At 45.9% G+C, this 23466-nt stretch overlaps 1 protein-coding gene across 5 annotated transcripts in view; it reads right to left on the bottom strand.

Moving 5' to 3' along the window:
• ZFHX3 (zinc finger homeobox 3) overlaps positions 1–23466 on the bottom strand; it is a 692957-nt gene that overhangs the window by 12778 nt on the left and 656713 nt on the right. For all 5 annotated transcript variants that reach the window (XM_083165485.1, XM_083165486.1, XM_083165484.1 and 2 more), the window contains 4 exons: positions 10152–10386; positions 1782–1898; positions 645–769; positions 331–531 (listed from right to left, as the gene is read on the bottom strand). In XM_083165485.1, the coding sequence (XP_083021611.1) occupies positions 331–531; positions 645–769; positions 1782–1898; positions 10152–10386 (678 nt within the window). The remainder of the gene's footprint in view (positions 1–330; positions 532–644; positions 770–1781; positions 1899–10151; positions 10387–23466) is intronic.

The following is a 23466-nucleotide window of genomic DNA, read 5'->3' as shown; positions in this document are numbered from 1 at the left end:
ATGCAGGATATGGAGCAGAATCAAAGCCCTGGTTGCCATGGTAACAGACATGACACAGGGCAGGTTGCAGAGAGCTGTCTGAGTTATTATTAGGGACATTACGTGAATGGCAGCAGCACATGCGCAGAACGGGGGCCGTAACCATTTACAATGACTCGGGATGGACTCTCCTTCACATGCCGAATATTTACTCTACCACTGATTTATATACTTTCATTATTATGCGGCAAGTCAAACGGAGTGTCAGATATTTCTACACAGCATAGAGACTTATGTGGGAGAGATGGGAAGTTTCCTGGCTACCTGCTACTGCCTGGCGCATCTGCTTACCGTGACAATCAGTTTGTCTACGCAGTCCGCAGCCACGCTGTGCAGGTGGGTGAGATGCAGCTGTAGGTGGATCTTGTTGTTCAGCATATCCTGGCACAGTGGGCATCGTAGCATGGGTTGCACAGAGTGCTGGGTCATGGCGTGGGCTCGCAGGCGGTTCACATCCGCGTTGCTGTACTTGCAGTACGGACACTGGTAGAGCTGTAAAGAGCAGAGGGTTAGTGTTGGGAGGAGATACCGGATATATCGCGGTTAGAGGGAGGAGGTGGCACGGCGGCGTTCTGGGAGCCGGAGAATAGAACGGTGACCTCTACCTGCTCATTCTTCTTCTCCTCCGCGGGCTTCGGTCGCTTGGCTGCGGGAGGCTCCGTGTTGGTGACCGATGACAGCTTGGAGAGCGCAGAGTCTGGAGCATCTTTCTCTGGGGAAACGGAGGGTGCTGGGATAAAAACGAAATAAACATTTAACGTTTCAGAGTTTGGACACCGTCTCCTCAAACCTTTTGTTTTTTCCATAGATGCCATTAAAAAACTATTAAAGCAGCATACAGAGCGGTATGCACCAAAGTTTAAAATGCTGCCAAAACTCAGAAAAAGTTGTTTTTGGGGGATTGGCCACTTATAACCTATGCCTATGCACCAATGCAATGGATTCTGGGGGTTTGATGCAGTGGGCAACGCCATCTTTAGGGAATAGAAGCCTTTTGTGAAATCCTCCTCTCGGACCCCTCCCAGCAGCCCTCTCGTCAGCTGACACATGCGTAGATATGACAAACCCAGAAGATTAATCATCACAAAGCACTGCTCTTATGACAAGAGTTGTCCTGAGTGATATCCGTCAAGCATACGGCATCAATAAGTATGGTTATGCTTGCGAAGAGTGGCAGGTTGCATTGCGAGTGAGGGTACTGTATCTATCAAATGTTTTCTGGCAAGAGCAACATCCAAAGAAACATAGGGGTTTATATACGAAGATGGGAGTTCTACTAAAGATGGAATGTTGTCCACAGCAACCAGATTCTATTATTAGATTCTAGAAGGTGCAAAATAATAGGCAGAATCGGACCGGTTGCTATGGGCAACATCCAATCTTCAATAGAAAGCCCATCTTTGTAAATTTACCCGATAGACTGATAGCAGATAAGAATCACTTTGCCCATCTAGTCTGCCCATGTACACTCGCACATTAGGGTTACATTTTGTCAACCTACCAGTATATTTTGGATTGTGGGAGGAAACAGGAGTACCCGGAGGAAACCCATGCAAGCACGGGCAGAACATACAAACTTCAAACAGTTAGGGCCACGGTGGGAATCAAACCTATGACCTCAGTCCGGTGAGGCAGTAATGCTAACCACTACACCATCCCTGCTACTTGAATTGGTTTAAATTGCTTTTATTGCACTTGTTCATTACACATAGCCAAACATTGCTCATAGGATGACTATATACCTGGTGTGATACCTTGGCCCTTGTTTGTATCTGTTGCCCCTTCTGGCTCCTGGTCTTTTGGGACGTCATCTGGGTCAGCAGCATCACAAGGCCCATCGGCATCCTCGATTGGATCATCTGTAAAAAAAATAATAATGGGTCAAGAAGAGATACAGACAGCAAAACTACAATCGTATACAGCAGCCTCCCGATCTGCTTTCCTGGAATTGTCATATCTAAAGGTTCCCCTGGTCAAAAAAATGGAACATGCACATGACATCATTCACACACAGAAGCGGTATCCAGGCTCCTCCTATAACTCACCCGTAACTCAATAACTTAATACACAGCATAACCGATGAGGCGCGGAATTGTTCTCTCGACAAAAGTGCACAATAACGTTACAATGCCTTATGGAAATCTGCAGGATCCGTTCTGATCAAGCACAACAAAAAGCTAGATTCATTTCAGAAGTACAAAGGCACGATGGATGGTAATATTCCTTCTCAAAGCCTTTTCTAGCTGCAGAGCCGCAAGTGAGCAGCAAAGAGGTTTCTCTATTGCACGGTTCTGTGATTGCTCGTACACTCTGCCAGTAGTCTGCTTGCAGTTCCACAAATGGGCTAGAGGTGTCATCCTCAGCATGGGGAGGTACAGAACAGGAACAGAGAGAAGAAACCAAGGAACCCGGAGACATGGGAGAGACTAAATGACTTCCTAGGTCATCTCGTCTGATTGCAGAGGAAACTCTGTGTCCATCTTCCTGCAAAATGCCAAGAGTCCTCTCATGGCACAATTATGGGGGCAATGATCAAGCAGAAGACACACTTGTTCTGGATGTGCATAAAACACGGAGCTTACAAGTTTGTATGTGTAGTAGCAAGGTGTAATGTTTGCACACCTAGACGTTGTGATTAATTACTGGGCAAGCAGGCCTGTACATGCTGCCTGTGTGCTTTCCTAAGAACACGTGGGACTGATACTAACGTGGGAGCAAGGCAACAGTAGTACGATTCTCTGTTCTCCTGATCAGCTTGCTGATCCTTATCGTTTCTTGGACAACATTGGAAAACTAGGATTTCCCCTACCCCCTGATTTGGGCATGGGCAGAACGGGGAAATCGCCCTGATGCCTGCCTGATCTACGGACCCCATAAATGTGCTCCTTGCACAAACCATGTTGCAATGCATGGGTACAAAAGCATTTATTATGTTTGCATGCAGGGTAAATACTGGCTGTTTTTGCATGCAGCCCACAAATACGGGGCAGATTTATTTATATCCGGCAATTTAGACTTGAGTTTGGACACACACCCCTCACATCTAATCTTTCTGCATGTTACCTCGGCACCCCTTGAAGTGCAGCATGGTTTTGCCCAGGTGCACAGTGTACCCCTCTCACATCACAAATGCCGTGTCGCACCCTGGAGTTGGACATGGGTCCATCCCGGGAGCGACCTGGCATTTGCACCGTGAAAGCTACCACAGCTACCCAACAATAAACCGGGTCACTGACATCAGACGGAGGCGGAGCGTCATTGGGGGAGGAGGCAGCACTTAGAGCCTCCATAGTGTGAATGGGACCCGGGTCGCTTGACCCAGGCTACCCAATCAAACTGCACAGCAACCCAGGTCAGAGCCATGTTTAACCCGGTAATAACCAGGGTTGCTTTGGCGGTGTGAGAAGGGTATTACTTTCTCCAACTTAGAATCCTCTGTGCATGCCAGCTCCTAGCCATCACGTTCTGTCATGTTGACAATGAATCGCTCACTGCTGCAAAACATACCCATGTGCAGATCAGCATGAGAAATGTAAATTCAATACCAGTGGGACAATGGGAGACATGCATTAGAGTGCCTCTGTCTGCAGGGGGGCTAACCCACCCAACATCACTACAAATCATCCACATAATAACACGGGTGAAGAAAATCCATACAAGTATGCCAGCATGTGTTAATAAGGTCTTTAAAATAGATTTCGCTACTATTTACAGCTGGTCCCCACAGATATTTGGAGAGTGTGTGCAAACACAGAGTTCCACAACATTTCTGAGGCGATAGGAGCTAGGGTGAAGGCCACAACTCTGAGGTATAACTGCTCTACAACCTTTGAATCATTTAGAATGGGGTGTCCAAACTGGTCATAAAGATCTACCAACAGTTCATGTATCTCAGGCAACCTGTGGATCTATAGTAGGAATGAACGCAGCAGGTTTGAAAATGTGACCGTTAGTAATGACTGCACCTGTGCACCAGCCAGGCTTGGGAAACATGGACCGTTAGTAGATCTTGAGGACCTGTTTGGCCACCACGGATTTAAAACATACGCAAGAGATGGTGCCTTTGTAAACTTGCTCCTTCTAACCAAGAACCTTGGGCAACATTAGGAACGCACAAGGAACCAGCTGCAACAGAACGATGGTTTTTATCTGCAAGTAAAAATCTCCAGTTAATCTTTTAAACAACCGTTAAAGGAAAATAAACATTGAGATTACGGATTCAGCGCTATAAATCTGGTTTTGGCATAATGCAAGGTTCTGGTATAAATAAACGGCTTTAAACTAATTTGCATATGTGGGTAGAAACATCGAATATGATGATAGATTAGAACCACTTGGCCCATCTATTCCGCCCCAATTATAGTGATTACATTTTTACTCTCCGACCAGTAACTATCGCATTGAAGAGAAAACGCAAAAAAAAGACAAGTATTCCATTCCGATCCCAAATCCTGGATGGGGTTCTCTGTGCAGAAAAAAAAGTGCAGGATAACTGCAATATCCTAGAGATGTACCATTTCCGTTCGCTGTCCCTATATGCTGCTACTTCGTGTCTCCCTAGCACAGTTAAGAGAATTCTGGATTGCCTGTCTCATACCCACACAAAGCAGACTGCGAGATGTCTCGCTTTCCTTGAGCGGTCTCAGGCTTTCGATCAATCTGCCTCACATATGGTGCGTTCAGTTCTGTGTATAATCAATATGCAAAATGCCTTCTGCATTGATCCTGTATTAATTTTCAATTAGGGAACTCACGAGGGGTCTGACCAGGTCAATAAGGGAAGGAGCAGACAAGTTGAGAAGTAGCAGATTCCTAAGGACTTTGCTCAGACCTCGCTGAATAGCTCCCGCCTTACCACAAATCCCTGTCCTGGGCCTCAAAACTCTTTTACTACTTAAGAGCTTATGTTGAACTCCTACCTCCCCCGTCATCTTTTACAACTCAACTCTTCAGCCAGCAACTATCCACAATCCCCCTGATGGACAGACGGCTATGGCACGCTATATATACACACTAACACACCCGACCACGTTATAAGAAGTCAGGATTAAATCATCCTCAGGTCAAAACCAATGAGGCCCCACTAAAGTCACTGGCTGAGCAGGCCAAACGGAAGCTTCTTTTGGAATGCTAGAGCGGTCCGCGGTACTACTTAGACCAGGCATGTCCAAACTGTGGCCCTCCAGCTGTTGTGAAACTACACATCCCAGCATGCCTTGCCATAGTTTTAGAATTCCCAAATAGCAAAACTTTGACAAGGTATAATGGGACTTGTAGTGTCACAACAGCTGGAGGGCCGTAGTTTGGACATGCCTGACAGACTGTCAGTACATGGGGATCTGAGAGGAGCTGCCTGCACTTTGTACGTTACACCCAATTCTCAGCAAATATTTTGAGACCCATTAGGTCCCTTTAACATCTCTGCAGCTGTCTGCGCCCTGTCATGTGACCCCCACCAAGGTTACGGTGCCCTTACATTTATCCCACTGGCTGCCACCGCTGTTTCTCATCTGCACGCTAAGTGGTAAGTGCAGGCACCATCTCATGATGCACTAAGCCTAATTGGTCACCGGATAACCGTAATTAGTGCTCTGCTCATTAATGAGCAAAATCTTTATTGGAACCATTGATCAGTGCACTTGTTAGCCATTCTCCTAACCAATGGCAGGCATAACGAGCTGGCTTATTGGCATAGCAATTAATTAAATCAATTTCTAACCAGCAGCTGCCACTTGTTCCAAGCTTGTTAGGAGACTGTGACCGGGCAAACATCAACGCAGAGGGATAAGTAAAACTCCTAACTATACGGCCCCCATACAGCTCCTGCTAAAAACACATTCCCAGTCATATGTAATGGTCAGGATCCCGTCCTGTAATGAAGTGTCCCTTCATTGCTGGCAGTCATAGCGCAGATTTCAGGGGACGAATCAGGACAGTCCATTATAGATCGTTGGGGGGGGGTATAAGTTTTGATAAAGAAAAAAAAATGCAGACAATCACGCAGCGTCATCTGATGTGTGTTTATTTTGCTTGGAACCCAAGAATAATAAAAAAAAAAAAGCCCTTGAATCAGGCAGTAATTACAGTTTCTCGTCTAACTTCAGATCAATGGTACATTTTAAGATGCATTGATTTACAATTAGAATGGCTTCCCCACTTAAGGCTTTAGGAGAAAATTCACTTTTCTGTTCCCTACTGCGTGATCCGGTAAATGTAGCACAGAATCTTAAGACGCAATGGTCACTAAAGCCCTAGCATAAAGCCCATGTGATTGGTTCCTGCTAATGAACAGTTTAAATAAACGCTTATGGGCAGTGTTCCCTCTAAGCTGTGCGCACGTGCGCGGGCACACAACTCGACGAGCGTGCGCACAGACATTACAACAGAGCGCACAAAGCAGCAGTGGTCCCTTTTTGCAGTTGTGGACTCAATTAATGTGTGTTTCACCCATTAACTACATTGTGTGCCGTGTTTTGAATGTTTAAATGTTTAATATAATTTTGAAGTAAAGTTAACAAAAATGCTGAATGTCATTTTCCAGTTATATAGAAGTGACGCACAAAAATTTAAATTTCCTTCCAAAGTTGCACAGCAAATCTTTTGCTGCACACAGCCTTCGTAAAATTAGAGGGAACATTGCTTATGGGTAATAAGACTGAGGGGTAGATGTATGAAGCAGTGGATAAGGGAGGAGAAGTGATAAAGTGCCTGGTACTTTATCACCAGCCAATCAGCTCCTACTTGTCCCTTTTCAAACCCAACCTGTAACTTAAAAGTCAGGAGCTGATTGGTCGGTGATAAAGTACCAGATACTTTATCAATGCGTCATACATCTACCCCTCAGAAATAGTTTCACACCATTGCAAATGATTGTAACAAATTCTAGCATGATGCCAATAGGACGCAGTTTTAGCTTTAATAGCAAAACTCTGGCAGGGTATGCTGGGATGTGTAGTTCTACAACATTTGGGCTGTAATGTTGCACAAAACTAGAAAATGTATTTCTGTTGACCGCAATAATTATTATTATTATTATTATTATGAATAATAAAAATAAAAATCCCCCCAGACTCTGAAACAATATTGTTGAATATGTAAGCCTACATAACACGAACAAAAAAAATAAAAACACGGGAGGAAAAAATCCTGTTGGTATATTAATAACGGTACACACACGTCCTTCAAAACAAAAGGATGAGGTGAAAATTCCAAGCGAGTGAATGCACTTTGCTCTGTTTTATGGAAGCAAATGGATTTGGTGCTTTTTATACATTAATCAATCAATATTACTGGCCGTACATGAGCGGCACAGCCAAGATAGGAGTGACCTCCCAGGCAGACAGGACACTTTAATGCTTAGAAGACAGCTCAAAGCTCTGCAACTTTGCGAATATGTTTGTGCCTGATTAGCCCTGGAAAGCAGCGGCTGTGAGCAATGCACTAAATATGACAAGGTTAGTCGTTTTCAATTTGCGCAGGGAGACGAAATGAGTGACTGGGGGTGGGGGGGAGGGAATATGAGGGGGGAGAAGGAGGGTGAATGAACTGTCCCACTTGTACATGAAGAGACTGCATTCTTCCAGACTCGAGAAGCTTGTAGTGCACGGAGACTATAATTAAAGTGTTAACGTCACCTGCACACCAAGCAGCCATTTTGTGGGCTGAACCAATACTCGGCCAGCCAATGCACTAGGAAATGGGGAGAACAATCTGTGGCATGTCAGTAGATACCAGATAAACTCTAGGAATGGTCATCGTTATAACCATGACCAGCTACCATCTTTCTAATCATTCCCGGATATCGAAAGCAAAGTTGATCATTAAGGGGGGCACTATCCTATCAGCCCTGATGCAGGTTTGGGTGATAAAAATGTCCGACTATTTAGATTAATCCCTTATGGTCACTATCGCGATATCCAATTAGTTGCCAATTTTATCAGTCAAAAACACGAGATTGGGGATAAATTCCCGATCCCATGTATTATTGCGGGTCCCGGCTTCTGTTCATCAGGGATTATGACTCAGATGGGTGAAGCTTAATCAAGATAACAGCGGGTATTGGGGCTCATAGGATAGCCCCCAGCAAACCTATCTGCATTGGTAAATCACCGCTGCTAATATGATAGCCCCCTTTAGGAGGTCCTAATTCCATTAAACAATCCCGATTAACGAGATTCTAGTGACCCAACCGTTTTGTCATAACCCTGTGCAAAGTGGAACGCTCCATTGTTTAAAACGCACAGTTTTAATTCGCAAGTTACCGATCAATACATCAGTCGATGAAAAATGGGGCGCAGGTAACGGAGTAGAAAAGTTGCTGCATTAAAAAAAAAAAAAAGAAGGTGTTAGAACCGGTACTTGTAGTGTTATCTATACTACAGTATTTATCAGTGCAACTTCCACTGGTTCCAAAACTGAACCAGCCAAACCTATTCAGAAGTTGGTCTACAACAATATGGCCGCCTCACCATCCACTTCTTTCTCCTCACAAGAAAAATCAAGAAAGTGACACAGCAAAAAAATAAATAAATAAGCGACACAGCAAAAAAAAAAAAAACAGCATCACACCTGACTAGAAAACAAGATTGAGACTTTTTCGGGCTCTTTCTGCCTCCTGCTAACCCAGCCCAGTTACCTCTGGCTCACAGCCCGGGGCAGTTTACAGAAAAGAATTATTCAGAAAACACTTTAATAAAAAGAAAATGAGCAGGATGAAGAGTTTCATATCCTCTCCCAAATCGCTGTGCTCGGAGCAGGAGAAAGCAAACAAGAAACAGGCCGCATAGCATTGCTGACATTCCAGGGCCCTCTTCCCTCCTGTCTGCATCTCCCTGCCTGGGAGCATGAATACTGAACACTCCTGGTAGCGGGAGATTAATAGGGTGCCAGTCAGACAAACAAAGAACAATCCCCCAACAGTGCAAATCATTCTGGGGGTTGTGTAATCCTCGCAGTAACCTGCCCAGCATCACAGAGAGGTCGGAGTCCACACTGTGCTCCCCCCTGGACACCAGTGCTGGCCGCAGAACGACAGTGCAGCACTAATTAAATGTATGTGATCGTGTCTCTGACATAGCCGCCGCGTCCTCTATCTCCAACAGGGGAGATCTGTGTTATCGCTCCGGCGTGGGCTATTGGTTTAGGTGTGAAAGCTGCCCCCCTGCGTAGAAAAGACATGTATCTGTGTTCTCTTGTTACATTCTATCAGGACAATAGGGAACATATTGAGTGTGAAGGAGCTGTATGCACACATGAGTGACATGAGATGCTTTACACAGGGGCCCAGAGAAAGAGAGGGGGTATAGCCCAAATGATGGGGGTTAATGAGATACAGACTCTCGGGCCTGCACACTCGCACACACACAAAGCCCCAGTTCCATGGAGCCTGGACGGGAGATTGGGGAGGAGCTCGGGCACTGGGAGACAAACTGGTGGAATCAGAAACTGACAGTAACACTCACCCTCTTCCTGTCCAAACAAAAGCTCCCTTCAAGGAGCAGGCTTTGTGCTTAATATCCCCTCCTAGCCCCCCCTCCGCCCTCCCCAGCCCCACACATTCTCATCAGAGACCTGTAACAATGCAGGCAATGTGCAAGGGGAGAGATGCCAAGGACTCGGCAGAGATTAACAGAATCTGCTGAAACAATATGTCCACTAAAAGGATCCCATCTCACCAGAGGAATGCAAGAGGCCGAGCCAGCCTCCCCTGCAGGGGAGACCAGCACCTCACCAATGCAGCGAGCGTAGGGATTGCAGGCGCAATAGTGACAGCCAGTGTGCGGCATAGGGCTGGGCAGATATATGCTCTAGAAGCAGGGATGAGGAACCTGTTGTTGAACTACACATCCCAGCATGCCCTGCTACAGTTTTGCTATTTGGCGATGCCAAAACTGTTGCAGGGCATGCTGGGGTTTGTAGGACAACAGCTCGGGGGCAGATGGCTCCCAGTGCCTGCTCTAGTGCAAGCACCCCTGAGACTAAAGGTTCCAATCAGTGCACCGGCGGGCAGCTGCAGGGAGAGGGTATGGAAGTTGGGGGCATCTGCAGAAACATGATCATTGCAGTAAGGGTGTATAACTGTGTGCAGCAACGGAGGGCAGTGTACCACTCACCGGACTCTGCAGTGGGCGAAGAGGTTCGGATGGTGAATATCTGGCCCAAGTCTTCGTCTTCCTCCGGGAGCCCCTTCTGGAGCCGCTGCAGCTTGCGCAGGCTCTCACTGCGCTGGTGTTTCATGGAACGGACATGCTGGATCAGGTTGAGCTTGGCCTTGGTGGAGTAGGAGCACAAGACGCAGTGATAGTACGAGGACTCGCCTTCCACGCCGCTCTCGTGCTGCTGTAAGTGCTGCAAAAGGACAGAGATGCAGAAAGGGGGATTAGTGCTCACATCCTACACAATACAGACACAGAACTAATGCATCATTCCTCACCCCACACAAATTAACAAAAATACAAGCAAAAAACACCCACAGGAAGACTGAAATAACACTTTTTTTCTGGAAGAGACATAAATTAAGGCCGCTGGGCGCCTGTAGTGACAAAGTTATTTGTTAATGGAAACTTTGCAGCATCAGTTTTTACCAGAACAGCAAATTGCACCAAATAGGCAGATATTCATCTCATTATTCAGACTATGAGGAGGACTGGGCTGGGATTCAGCAGAAACACTGCAGCGCATTGTCATTACTAATATCACACAGCGATTGCAACGGCTATCCATGATAGCAGGCCTGGCAGGGTGCCTGGGGGGGGGGGGGAGGTTTACATGTCATTGATACATATGTGTCAAACAGCCGTAAACCTTCGTAGATACATATAAAAACACACGTACACCAATATTAAGTACACACATAACCAATCTAGATCAGTGATGGGGAACCTTGGGCTCTACAGCTGTTTGGAACTACACATCCCAGCATGCACTGCAACAGTTTTTGCATGAACTAAATATCAAAACTGTAGCAGGGCTTGATGGGATGTGTAGTTCAACAACTAGAGTACCAAGGTTTCCCATCACTGAGGGTAATTACTGATGGCTCAGGGCCGAATTCGACCCTGATGGTCGGGGTTTGTGCATGCGCGATTATGCGCATGTGCAATCCCCCTGTGCGAACGCCTTCGGCGAGTATCACACTGGCAGGGGAGGGAAGGTGTGTTGATGTCAGCACCCGCCCCAAATTTGGCCACCTCTGGTCAAGATAAAAGTCAGTCTAGACTTTTGCCCCTTTTACACAGACACAAAACCCCGGGTCTTCGGTGGGTCAGTGACTGTGTAAATGGGACACGCAGTGTCGCTTTACACGGGACCTCTACCCAGGTCCTGACCTGGGTAGAACACGGCTAGAACCTGGGTAGAGGGTGGTGTAAATGGGTACGCCGGGTCATCCGACCCGGCTCCCATTTACATCAATGGGGGACGTGAAATCTGCGGACCGCAGCGTCTGCAGGTTGGACGGGGGGGGGGGGGTTCAGACAGCCTGCGCTGCTGTCTGCTATACTCATGTCAGCGGAGGAGGTGAATGGATGCCTGTGCGTGGCATCCATTCATCTCCCAGACGACGGCTGGGGGGGGGGGGGTGGGGGGCAGCCCAGCAGCTTACATTGGGTGCTGGGCTGCCCCCAGCACAGCGATCAGTGTTTCCGGCGGGGATCACCGCGGTCCCGGCACTTGGAGATGATGTCATCTCCAAGCACCGCCTCCGTCTACACTGCGGGTGGGCACCGCAGTGTAAACTGTGTAAATCCCGGATCCGACCCGGCTTGGATCCTTCTTTCAAATGCTGGGTCGGATCTGGGATTTTTGGTGTAAAAGGGGTATAACTTATCTGTGAACGGTAAAAAAAATCCTTTGATTGCCAACGACCATCGAATGTTTTTCACCCATGCTACTAGAAGCCTTGATACGTATTGTGTTACATGTGGAAGGTGAAATATAGATACAATAGCCACCAACAGAACATACTATTCCCACTTTATCAGCGGATCATTGGTCGATAAAAAAACAACAAAAATAACAATTTTGTGTGTGTGTGTGTGCGCCATTTTGTAAATGTAACCGATTTGCTCGCCCCGCTTCAGGAAAGGAGCCTCGCTCTGCTACTGCTGCACTGGTTCCGATTCTCAATCATAATCCATGTGAATGGAAAAAAAAAAAAATAGCAACCCCAAACTTGTGCGCTGACCATCGGCCCAACGAAGCGGTCAATCTAAAGCAGTGTTTATCATCCGGAACCCCTTTATTATCAGGAGGTCTTTTCTGCTAACCACCTAGGGTGGCCCCTTAGGGCCAGGAGCACACACGAGGATAGAGCTGGAGCATAGTGTGATGTCACAGTGGCGGGTGTAAGTAGTCCATATAAAACTGGTTCTCCCATAAGGAGGTATAAGGACCTGTCAGCAGTAGGAGTTTTTAGGAGACCCTTGCAAGCCAGCCATGAACAAGCCAGCCAGGCTGTGATATACACTGGTTATAGATGCATCACTAACGTAGCCGTTTCCAAATATATGGAAGGATGTGTTCCTGCCAGATGTAAAGGAGGTCATCAGCGCATGTGTCGACGTATTGATTGCTAGAAAGCTTGTGGGGCCGTTTTTCCCAACAATAGGAAACTTCTAACATCTGGTTCTTCACGCATGGAAAGCAAAATATTGATCAGATTTAGCTGAAGCACCACTTTAAAACAGAACAGACAGAAGTACATTCTGATGGAAGGCAGAGAACACCCTAGGGAGGAGAGGCCGCAATCGCACACCATTCTGTGTACACTTCCAGCACTAAACACGATCCCAACAGCCATACACAGACATGGGATGACCCTCACAGTAACTGGGGAATCCAAGGCCGGCTCCCAGGACTTCTATCCTTACACTGTACCAGCACAGAAGCCAAATCTGCTGCTATATCTATTGTTACTGCAGAAATCAAGGCTTGTCTGCTGCTGTGGAACTAACAGACCCAGCATGGCACACCTGACTTATAAAGTACTAGTTAAAAGCCTGTTTTCTGCAATGTCCTTTCGCTTTGAGCTGTAACAGTTTTAGCCCACATACTCTCCACCCGGCACCCAGTTGTCCCTGCCTGCTCCTACCTCCAAGCTGTCTTCACAGCTCCCCCTCTATCCAGCTAGTTTAAAATCAGACCAGTGTCCCTGCAAAAATAGCTTTCACTTTCTGTGTTGACATCTTTTAGCACCCAAAGGAGTAATTTGGTCCATAGAGTGACCTCTAGTGGTCATTGGCGGCACCTCTCCTTATAAAAGGTGAGGAGTAGTTAGCCGTTGATATATAGATTAAAGCGATAATCACATCTGCATCTATTCAGATACCAGTTCAGCAACCCGACAGTAGGCCAGACACCATCTGGAGTGTCACAGATTCCTGACCGGATCGCAGCCATACACAACGATGCTCAGAGGTGTCAGGGGAGTCCACAAAATAAATAAAAAAATCAAACAAAATCAAAAAGAACCAATTATAAGGTGGAGGCAAAACCTTGCAATGTGACCTCGGTTCTCCAAGCCTTTCAATGCACAGGGCATTAAAGATGACGAGATTAAGCAGACCATTAATGTTTCTGAGCACTGCAGGTGATGGTGCCACGAACGCCAAGGCACGTGACAATGTGTGTCCGCTGGTCTCTTGCATTATATTCTGGACTGTAGATCCGAAAGTGGATCTAGCGTTCTTAAAAGAGAACACGCTACTTGTTTTAAACTAGGCACCAAGGTCTAAAGGTGCCCACAGACGCATCGATCCCGGCGTGCGTTCTGTGCTTAACTAGCACACATCGCATCGTATGCCTTGTGCATGCGATGCGATAGAAAGCTAGTACAAAAAGTATGTGCAGCACATACTTTTTGTACTGTGCGATGAGGTGCCGGGGGAGCGCGCACCCCATCGCATAGCATCGCACCGCCGGGATCGGTGCGTGTGTGGGCACCTTAAGAGGTATTTAAGGGGGGAAAAAAAATGTGTGTACAACACAGAATACTGTAAAAGCACTTATTCTCGCGCGGCTTTAATTTTTGCGAGCCTTCCGAAAATTTAAGCCGCGCCAAATATTTCCCCCCCTTCTCATTTAATACGGGGGGTTCTATTTACAGCAGGTACAGTAGTTATTCGCAAAATTTTTAGCTTGCGAAATCGCCGATTTCTTCATTACCGCAAAAATTACTGCTTGCGAAATTAAGTGCTTATACAGTATTGTAATCAGATTTCCTAGTGGCCTCTGGCCTGGCGCACCCACGTCAGACATCAATACCACTCAGGACTCCGCCATACCCCAATCAGGCACAGACTGTACGCATTCCCAATGTTTCTGCACTGAAGTCAGTGCTATGGCTCTCTGCAGGGTCTGTTAGGGGGCCAGAGAAACGCAAGAAGCTCGGGGATGTACGGAAACCGATGCAGCTATTTGTTTAGGAGATATATTTGTATGCATGGAATGTCTTACATTCATCGGCAGAATATATATATGTTAAAAAAAAAAACCTCACCACTACCCCCCTCCCCAAACCTTAGAGGCCTCTTTCTTCCTTCTTTCAGATCTCCACCAACTCAGGTCATAAATCACATACTCTTCAGCTGGAGAATCCATCTCTTTAATGAAAAAGTTATGTGAAAGCAGCTGTCCTCCCCAGCTCTGTTCCAAATAGTCCATAAAAGTCCACGGCTGGTTACATCCTCAGCGGTCCACCACCTGCAGACAGGCCTGGAATTTCCTGGTGGACTGGGGAGGGGGTATGGCCCGCTTACATCACTCACCCTGCTCTCAAGTCAAGTCAACGTTCTTTATAAAGTGCTTGTGCGACCCCCCCCCCCCCCCCCCAAAAAAAAAAAAAAATCACAGGAAAGACCCAGTGCCGTTACATGACTAACAACTAGGCAGATAGGGCAGAGGTCACGGATCCTGGTGTCAAGGAGAGAAAGTCGTTGTGGCCAAGAAACAAAATATATAATTATTAACTGACAAACTGTATTTCAGCAAGGGAACACATGAAATATGTCGACACATGTTGACGATGGGAAAGTCAGCCGTCAAAATGTCGACATGTGGATGGAGAATAGTATAGTGTGTTCGGTGCAGCGAGGCACCGTGCCGGAAGCATGGGCAAGGTACTCTGGGGACGCGGTACACTGATGTCCATGTGGACATTCTGCACCCAAAAAATGTGGAAAACTCAAACCTTTCATGTTTCGCCCGAAGGACTGGCGGACCATATGATCCATACCCTTAAGTAATGCATGGGGTTTGCAGCAGTCATGGAACTACAAGAGCCAGAATACAATAATAATAATAATAATAATAAAAATAATCTAGGAATCACTTTATTTATCCAAATACCTGCATTTCTTCAAGAGAACCAACAAGACTCCAGGACACCGATTCCACAAAGACACTGCCCCTAGTGGCCACATTAACCAGTATTTTAGTTGTTCCAAGACATTACTAGTCTACATCCTGCACACATGAAGGGTCACTTGGTTTATGCAGGAAGACTAACTATGCAAGACATTGAACATACTCAGTTTATAAGCAAATATTTTCTCAGCATAGCGCATCTTTGTGACCACAGCTACAATGCCTTTGATAAACACAGGGATCGCGGTTGGTTTTCATCTAGACTACCTGCAATGCATCACTCACGCACAACACAAAACAAAAAACCACATGCTTTGCATCGCTACACGCTGAAAGTATGGTTCATATTTTCTAAATATCTCAAAACCCAAAGCACGAGCCGCATGAGGCCGGCAGATGTCTAGACTCCCAAAACAAGGAATTATTAGCATCCTATTTCGCATTTAGGGGCTTATTTATGAAACCATAGTTACCCGCGCGGGTACCCCTACTATTGTCATGACAGAGTTTCCAAACTGCTATACAAGTAACAACCGCGATATATTTAGCCGCTAGAATAACCGTATTCATTATATTTTAAATGAAAAAATAAAAAAACTGGTCTCATATGAACAAACGTTCGCAATTGAAGCAAAGGATCGCTCGTTCGCTGTAAAGCACAATATATTGGCGCTATATAAAAGGTTAATAAGTTAATGATCATCTTTAGCCAAATGTCAACCATATACGACCCTATGTTTTATATCCTTTCGATACAAAAATAGTCCATACCGCACTCATTGTTTACATGTTTTGCCAAGGCTATAACAAATTTTCAAAATGTGACATTGTAATAATATATATTTTACGGCTGAGCCAAGGTCGGTTGTGCAGCGAGACGTGGTAATTTGTGGTTAGAAAGTGATGTCTGTAACACCAAGAGCAGCGCAGTAACCTGGAGCATCATGGGAGTCCGTATGGTTTCCACACGTGCACAATAGCAGTGCGGCGTGAAAATGATGTATACAAAGGCCTGCCTCAGGCACTGCGTATGTAAGGGCTATATAAGCACGTGATAAAGCAAAATTGTAATATTTACAAATATTCGTCTCCTCCATGGTTTCAGAGCTGGCGGAGGAGGCAGTGTGGTTTACGATCAGGAAAGGACAGCAGTCATCCAATGAAAAAGCTGCAAGGACTCATCGCCTTTGAAAGGCTGAAAACGTGATGCTTGTTATTGGCTCAACTAATGTATCAGCGCCCCTGTTCTAGTATTCTGCACCAATGGGATTGGCAGAAGCTTTATATACTACCAAGTAATAATTTAGATATAGGATACCGGACTACAAGACAGGTTTTTTATATGTATATATTTTAAAATGTAACTACTCCTCACCTCTATGAGGTGAAGTATCACCAGTGAACACTAAAGGCCAATCAACGGACCAAATTGCACCTTTTTGCGCTAAAATAAGCCATAACAGAAAGTGAACGCAATTGTTGCAGGGACAATGGGCTGCTTCAATCTTGCTGGATATGGAGAGAGGGAGCTGTGAAGACAGATTGGAGGTAGATGGAGCAGATGGGGACTGGGGGGGGGTTGGGTGGAAAGTTTGGCGGTTAAAACCGGTCACAGCTGAAAGTGAAAGTAAAAAACGGTCACAGCTGAAAGTGAAAGTACATTGCAGAAGTCGTCACATTGAGGGGCTTTAACTAGTACATGATAAATACAGGGGGACGTCATTAGGATTACTGAGAGACGTCTTATGAGTTCACAGCAGAATTCGAATGGTTCACTTCTATCCAAATTGGCTGTCCCCAGCAGGAAAGGTGTGGGGTCAGGCATACCACTTAAATAGCCGTTTTGATTTAACCATTTGCTGCTGCCCGCTATGATGCCAAGCATACTCAGGCAGCCACGCACTTGAAGCACAGGTACCAGCATGCTCTTGCAATTACTGTGCATGCTGGAACATGTAGTTCAACAAAAACAAAAATGTAAACTAAAACTTAATCTGGACAGAGGCAAGGGGCATCTATAATGTGCAGTTATGTTGGACTTGAGGTGTAGTTTTACCATGAATTGATTTTGTGGTTCTTTTATTGCTTAGAAGATGCATTGGGCCGAACACCGAAGGTTGACAGGATTTAAAAGGCCAACACAAGCCTTAGGTTGACAATGGGAAGGTCTTTCACCTAAAAGTCGACATGAGTTTTTCACTTTATTTTGTCCCAAGTGTTGACCTAGTCAACCTCAAAGTGTACTGCGTCCCCTTACTCGGCACACTATTCTATTCTCCTTCCACACCCTAGGGGATGGTACCGTACCGCCTGTCGACATGTTGGCTCCAAAAAAAAAAAAAAAAAGTGAAAAACTCATGTCAACCTTGCCATTGTCAAAATGCTTGTGTCGACCTTCCAAACCTGTCCACATTTCCAAGTCAACATATTTGTGTCGACCTAATGACCATATTCAGTTCCTGGCGGCTCATTTATTGCCTACAAACAAAAAGTACTGTTCCAAAATAACTGGACGCGGCTGCGCGCGACTTTCCTACACTTTGTACAAGGATAGAACAGGCGCCAACGTCCTCGTTGGTCACAGAAAGTGAATAGAACTAATAGAATGGTGGCAAATTAGAACAAGGGAACATTTTTTGGGAATGCATATGGTCTCTTTGGTGTCCATTTGTCACATATTTAACCCCCTTTCTGAAAACACCACATAAAAAATATTAGCACAAAAGAGGAGTTCTCCTATAAATAGCTGAAATATTAGCACTCCTTATTGACAAAGAGGGCGTCTAGCAGGATTAACTCGTTTTCAACGGCAATTCCACCACAAAGGACTTCTAACAAGTAACCACAGGTCAGCAAGGCCACCATTATAGAACAGGCAAACGCTCTAGAACGCTCTATTACTTAGGAGTCAAAGATAGCAAAGCCCATTTGGGAGTTCCTGCAATTGTTCTTGTGGGTTTTATTAGACTATTAATGAAATGATGTAATGGCTGGCAGCCCAAACAACAGAGTACCGCCATTAGAATGAAGCACACCTGCTGGGCCGGCACTAGGACCAAGTGACTGATATACGTTGGATCTAATTCATTGGGTAGTATTAAATGCGGTCGGCGAAGGGGTTAAACAGCGAGGATTGCAGAAAACCAGCGATCCTCGCTGTTTAACCCCCGCGCCGGCCGCTTGCTCTATTCAACGTTCCGTGGAAATCCTCGCCATCACAGGACAGCGAGAATTCCCCAAAACAGCAAGACCCGCGGCTAATGCAGGAAACCCGCTGTATTTAGCCGTGAGTCTCGCTGCTTCTAGAGCCACATACACCAATTCCCCCTCGCTCAAAAAACGGAGCGAGGGGGAATTGGCGTATGAGGGGGGGTGAGATGAATACTGACAGGGTGAATGGTGACAGCGAGCAGGAAGCCCTGCGTGCTGTCGCCGCTCGCCCACGGCATTGAATACACCCCATTTACTTATATGTGGAAGGGGTTTGTACGGCACATTATTTTAAAAGACATACCACAGGACTGACCGGTAAATTTACTAGCGCTTCTAAAAATAAAAAGTGATTTTGCCCGTAGCAACCAGATTCTACCATTTCTCTATAGCATCCTAGAAAATAATAGACAGAATCTGGTTGCTACAGGCAACATCACCTCTTCATCTTTAGAAGCATTAGCACAGATACACCCTTAAGGGGATATGTACTAATCCTTTGAGAGTGATTGGGGGGCCAGATGTACAAAGCTTGAAAAGAGATAAAATGGGGAGTGATAAAGTACCAGGCAAGACGCTCCTAATTGCTATGCTGAGAGGCTGTGGTTGAAAAATGACATGAGCTGATTGGCTGGTGGTTTATCACTCACTATTAACACTTTCAAGGCTTAACGGGCGTACACACAGGGTGATTTCAGGGCATTTTCTAAGCGATCTGACTTAATTTGACTAGAGGTCTTGGAAAATGCCCCTACATCGCCCCTTCTTTAGGCGTGTCGCTATCGACTGGTGATTAAGATCCAAAACACTGGCCCTGACAGATTGCTCAGCACACATTGTTGCTGAACAATCACACACACAGCAAAATCTGTGTGTGTGTAGGCCCCATTAGTACATGTGCCCAATTCTTAAACCTTATATGAGCTCACGATATTAACCGGGTACCGTATGCAAACGTTATCATAGACATGAATGTTAGGGGCCTGTCTGACAATTTAGGAGGCAGCTATGATGAAACGTAACCCAAATGAGGTTCAGAAAACAGACCCACACTATTTATAAATAAGGGCCCGCTATTGTGGATAACTTGCAACCTAATAATATAAAGGAATGTTTTACTTTTCTAGTCAGAAAGGTGCATTGCTCTTTAGCCAGCTAGAATGTCCACAACCTGCGCTGCAGTCCTAAGACTTCCGAATTCTACCAGCATGCACTGGGACAGCATAAGCAAAAGTGGAAATGAATGCTGGTATGTGTAGTTCCTCAGCAACCAAGAGGACCCTATGTTGAATAATTGGATGGTGTATAACAATGTGACAAGGGTAGTCGCATCGAACCAATCAGCTTCTTTCTATCCTGTACAAAATGTAGACGCTTAGCAGCTCACTTAGCAGCTCCTGTCTTATTACTGTAATTAGAACAAGTTGCTTACTGTGTTAGGCTCAATCTAATATACTGTGAGTTCCGAAATCTATGCCAGGGCACACCCAGATAGAATTTGGCTGACGTGCTTTGCACCAGGAGTCTGCCTCACTAAATTAGCCCTCATCCTGGACCTAGACACGTACTTCGGACTTGAATTATTAGCCTTCTCGTTGTGCATCAATTGGCGGGTCAATGAGTACATCATTATTTAGCTATGCAGTACACACACTTTAGGGGCCTACACACTGGGAGATGTGCTGAGTGGTATGAGCTATACTAGATCGCTCAGCAAACAGCGCTGTGTGCTGAGCAATCTGTCAGGGCCGTGTTCTCCGGTGAGAACACTGGCCATGATGATTAATATCCAGACGATATCAATGCTCGGGCTGCGCATCGCTATTGCTCCTACACACGGAGCGATGTAAGGGCATTTTCTAAGTTATCTAGTGAGTTCGCTTAGAAAATGCCCCAAAATCGCTACGTGTGTAGGACCCATTACTGGGGGTCTTATATGGTCACTGCCAAGTTTCCCGTGACATCATCGCTAGAGCAAACCTTAATGAAAGTTGCCAGACTAAAAATATTGAATGTCTTATTCGTCCTCGGCACTTCTAGCCAACAGCCAGAGACACTTTGCAGATGTGACCACTCGTCTGGCTCAGAGCATTTATTCTTCAATGAGATGAGCACTTAGCACATATATGAGACCTGGGTCACCCAGCCAAGGCCCAGGGAACCTCCGGCACGCACCGGGACAACGGTCAATCAGATAATTATTCAAATTCAAACCAAAAAAGGACAAATGGTCAAACACAGACATTCAAGCTTTCATTTTTAATTTTTTCCCTTTGGCCTCATTAAAAGCCGATTTCTTTTGACTTTTAGATGGAGAGTCCGGCTCCAAGTTTGCCGGACGGTAAATCAAGCGTCTCAACGCAGCCGGCAAACTCTGTGGCACTTTAAGTTTAAATAATGCAATAATTATTGGATTTCCTTTTTATAACTCAAGTGCTGGAATGTAAACAATGGATATGTAATTGCAGGAAGGGGAATCAATACGTCCAATCGTTTTCAGCCATGTTAATTGTAAATACAATTGCTCCAAGATGTCAGCTTGTTCTTCTCGCTCCCAGAATCACCCTAACGGATGACAGAGTCCAACTTTCCCATTACGACTGCTCGTTCCTTTAAGAGGTTCTCAATCAGGTCTGATCAATCTGTCAAGATAATGCATGGAGTAAGTAAGACTCCTTCAAACACAGCTTCCCAATCAATAGCCAGGACTGACTTAATGAGGAGGGGCCAGATCCCGTAGGGAGTTTGCACCACTAGCCGCCTGAGCTTCTGCTTTGGGTTTTTAGTACAGGCTGATAAACAGACCATCTCTTAATGAGCTTGCAGTTTATGCATGCTCCACTAAGCATTAATCCCCCCCCCCCCCCCTCCCGGGACGGAAAACAAAATAGATTAACACGAAACAATATGGTCCCAAATTAGCTTCATCCATGTATTGGCCTTCTTCTTGCGTTAATTGTGCTTGGAAGAGAGGATAACATTTATCAAAGCTGCGCCAGGTTTCACCCCCCCCCCCCCCCCCCCCCCCCTACCCGAGTAGTGGTCTCTGTTCTCAATGGCGGCTCCTGTGCTACTGGAAAGAATGCTCAGGATGGCCCTTATTCACGCCTGGGATAAAAGTACATGTTGCCTGAAGCATGTACGGTATGACGAGAGGACGCAGGCAGGCGAGCTGGGCTTAAGAGCTTCCTTGTGAAAACACAGTTTCGCAGGTGCCGACTCTGGCATCCAGTCTGGAGATTGCTCGGCAGAAACCTGCGAACGCTCTCCGCGGCCTGCATCAGTTCTGAGCTGGGACGACTGCTCTGCAAAAACACAGATTTCAGCAGGATGAAGAGGGTGGCTTTCAAATCGCATACAAAAGCCTGTGTTTTCTTAGCGAGTGGCAAACAGACCCCCCCCCCCCCCCCCCCCTCTCCTTTTAATCCAAACATCATCGGACACAAAAAAAAACTAAGTGAGGGCAGGCGAGAAATGAAAGTGCATCCTTACACAGACATCTGCTACCACTGCCACCGATTCCGGGAGATTAATTTCCAAGAAGCTTGGATGCACAGAAAGCCCTGTAGTGTGAGGGGAGGAGGGTACGAGAGGATGAGGCTGGGGTCACAGCCTTCTACTTGTCTCTATTGTGTTAGCTTTGATGCATGCTGTTTCCAGGCCTCAAAATGCTGATCCAGGACCTTGTCCTTAGGATACGGCGAAGAGGCCTGCATGTTCCCTAGCAACCTCCCTGACAGCCAGCTGGCAAAATCCCAGCTGGGGTAAGTAAGAAATAGGTGATGCTTACGGACACATAAACAAACAGGGAGGCCAAGTTATACTGGAGGAGAGCACAAAGGCATGGCCTGGAGAGTATAATCCCTATAGGTCCTGGTAGCACATCTTATAGGGCCACACACTGGCCAGACTTATTCCCTGCTGACATACAACAAGCCAGGACAGGTCCGCAACACGAGTGGTTCAAAACACAAAAGAGGGAGAGGCCCCATTAACCTATCAAACATTAACCCGTCAGATGCCGAGAAAACAAACAAAGAAAGAAAAAAAAAACGTTTATCTGACCCTGGTCCTCAAGACACAGCGCAGTCCAGGTTTTAAGGATTTCCGCACTTGAGTACAGATGGTCAAATCAAAATAAAGTACTAAAGTATGCTTAGAACGTGACTGTTGTGGGGTCTACATACATAGCGACGTGTGCCAGCAATCTGAGTGATACGAGATCACTAACATCGCTCAGCACACAGCGATAACCATCTATGTGTCAGCGATAGATCGCTAAGCACACAGCCTAACAACCTAACAGGGCCAGTGTTCTCCGGTGAGAACACTGGCGATCTGACTGGGTTTATCCTGCATCGCTATGGCCCCTACACACGGATCGATTCAAGTTCTAAGCGATCTAGTACAATTTAGCCAGATTGCTTAGAAAATGACCCCACATCGCTCCGTGTGTGGGCCCCATTAGGATGCCTTGAGGTTGGGAAACACAGTTTTATATGATCATGGACCTGGCACATCATAAATCCTAATACCCAACGGTCAAATTACCATGTTGTCTGCAAACAAAGCATAAGATACGTATTATATGGGCAGATGTGCGGGTTCGTTTTTTACTAGGTTCTCAAATCCGGATCGTATTGGCTCTCTGCTGTCACATGATAGCTAATACGATCTTGAAAAATGGAGAGTGATAAACCACCAACCAATTGGCTCCTGTGACATGACAGTTAGGAGCTGATGACTGGTACTTTATTTCTCTCCATTTTATCATTTTTCAAGCTTAGTAAATCTGGTCCATGTCCTTCACAAAGGTTTAGTGACTAGGTCCACCACTGATGGTAGACAGTGAGT

The sequence above is a fragment of the Crinia signifera genome, chromosome 11 (genome assembly GCF_055691185.1).
Source record: "Crinia signifera chromosome 11, ASM5569118v1, whole genome shotgun sequence".
Classification (NCBI taxonomy): domain Eukaryota; kingdom Metazoa; phylum Chordata; class Amphibia; order Anura; family Myobatrachidae; genus Crinia; species Crinia signifera.
The sequence above is the reverse complement of the archived record's forward strand: the minus strand, read 5'-3'. Positions and strand labels throughout refer to the sequence as shown.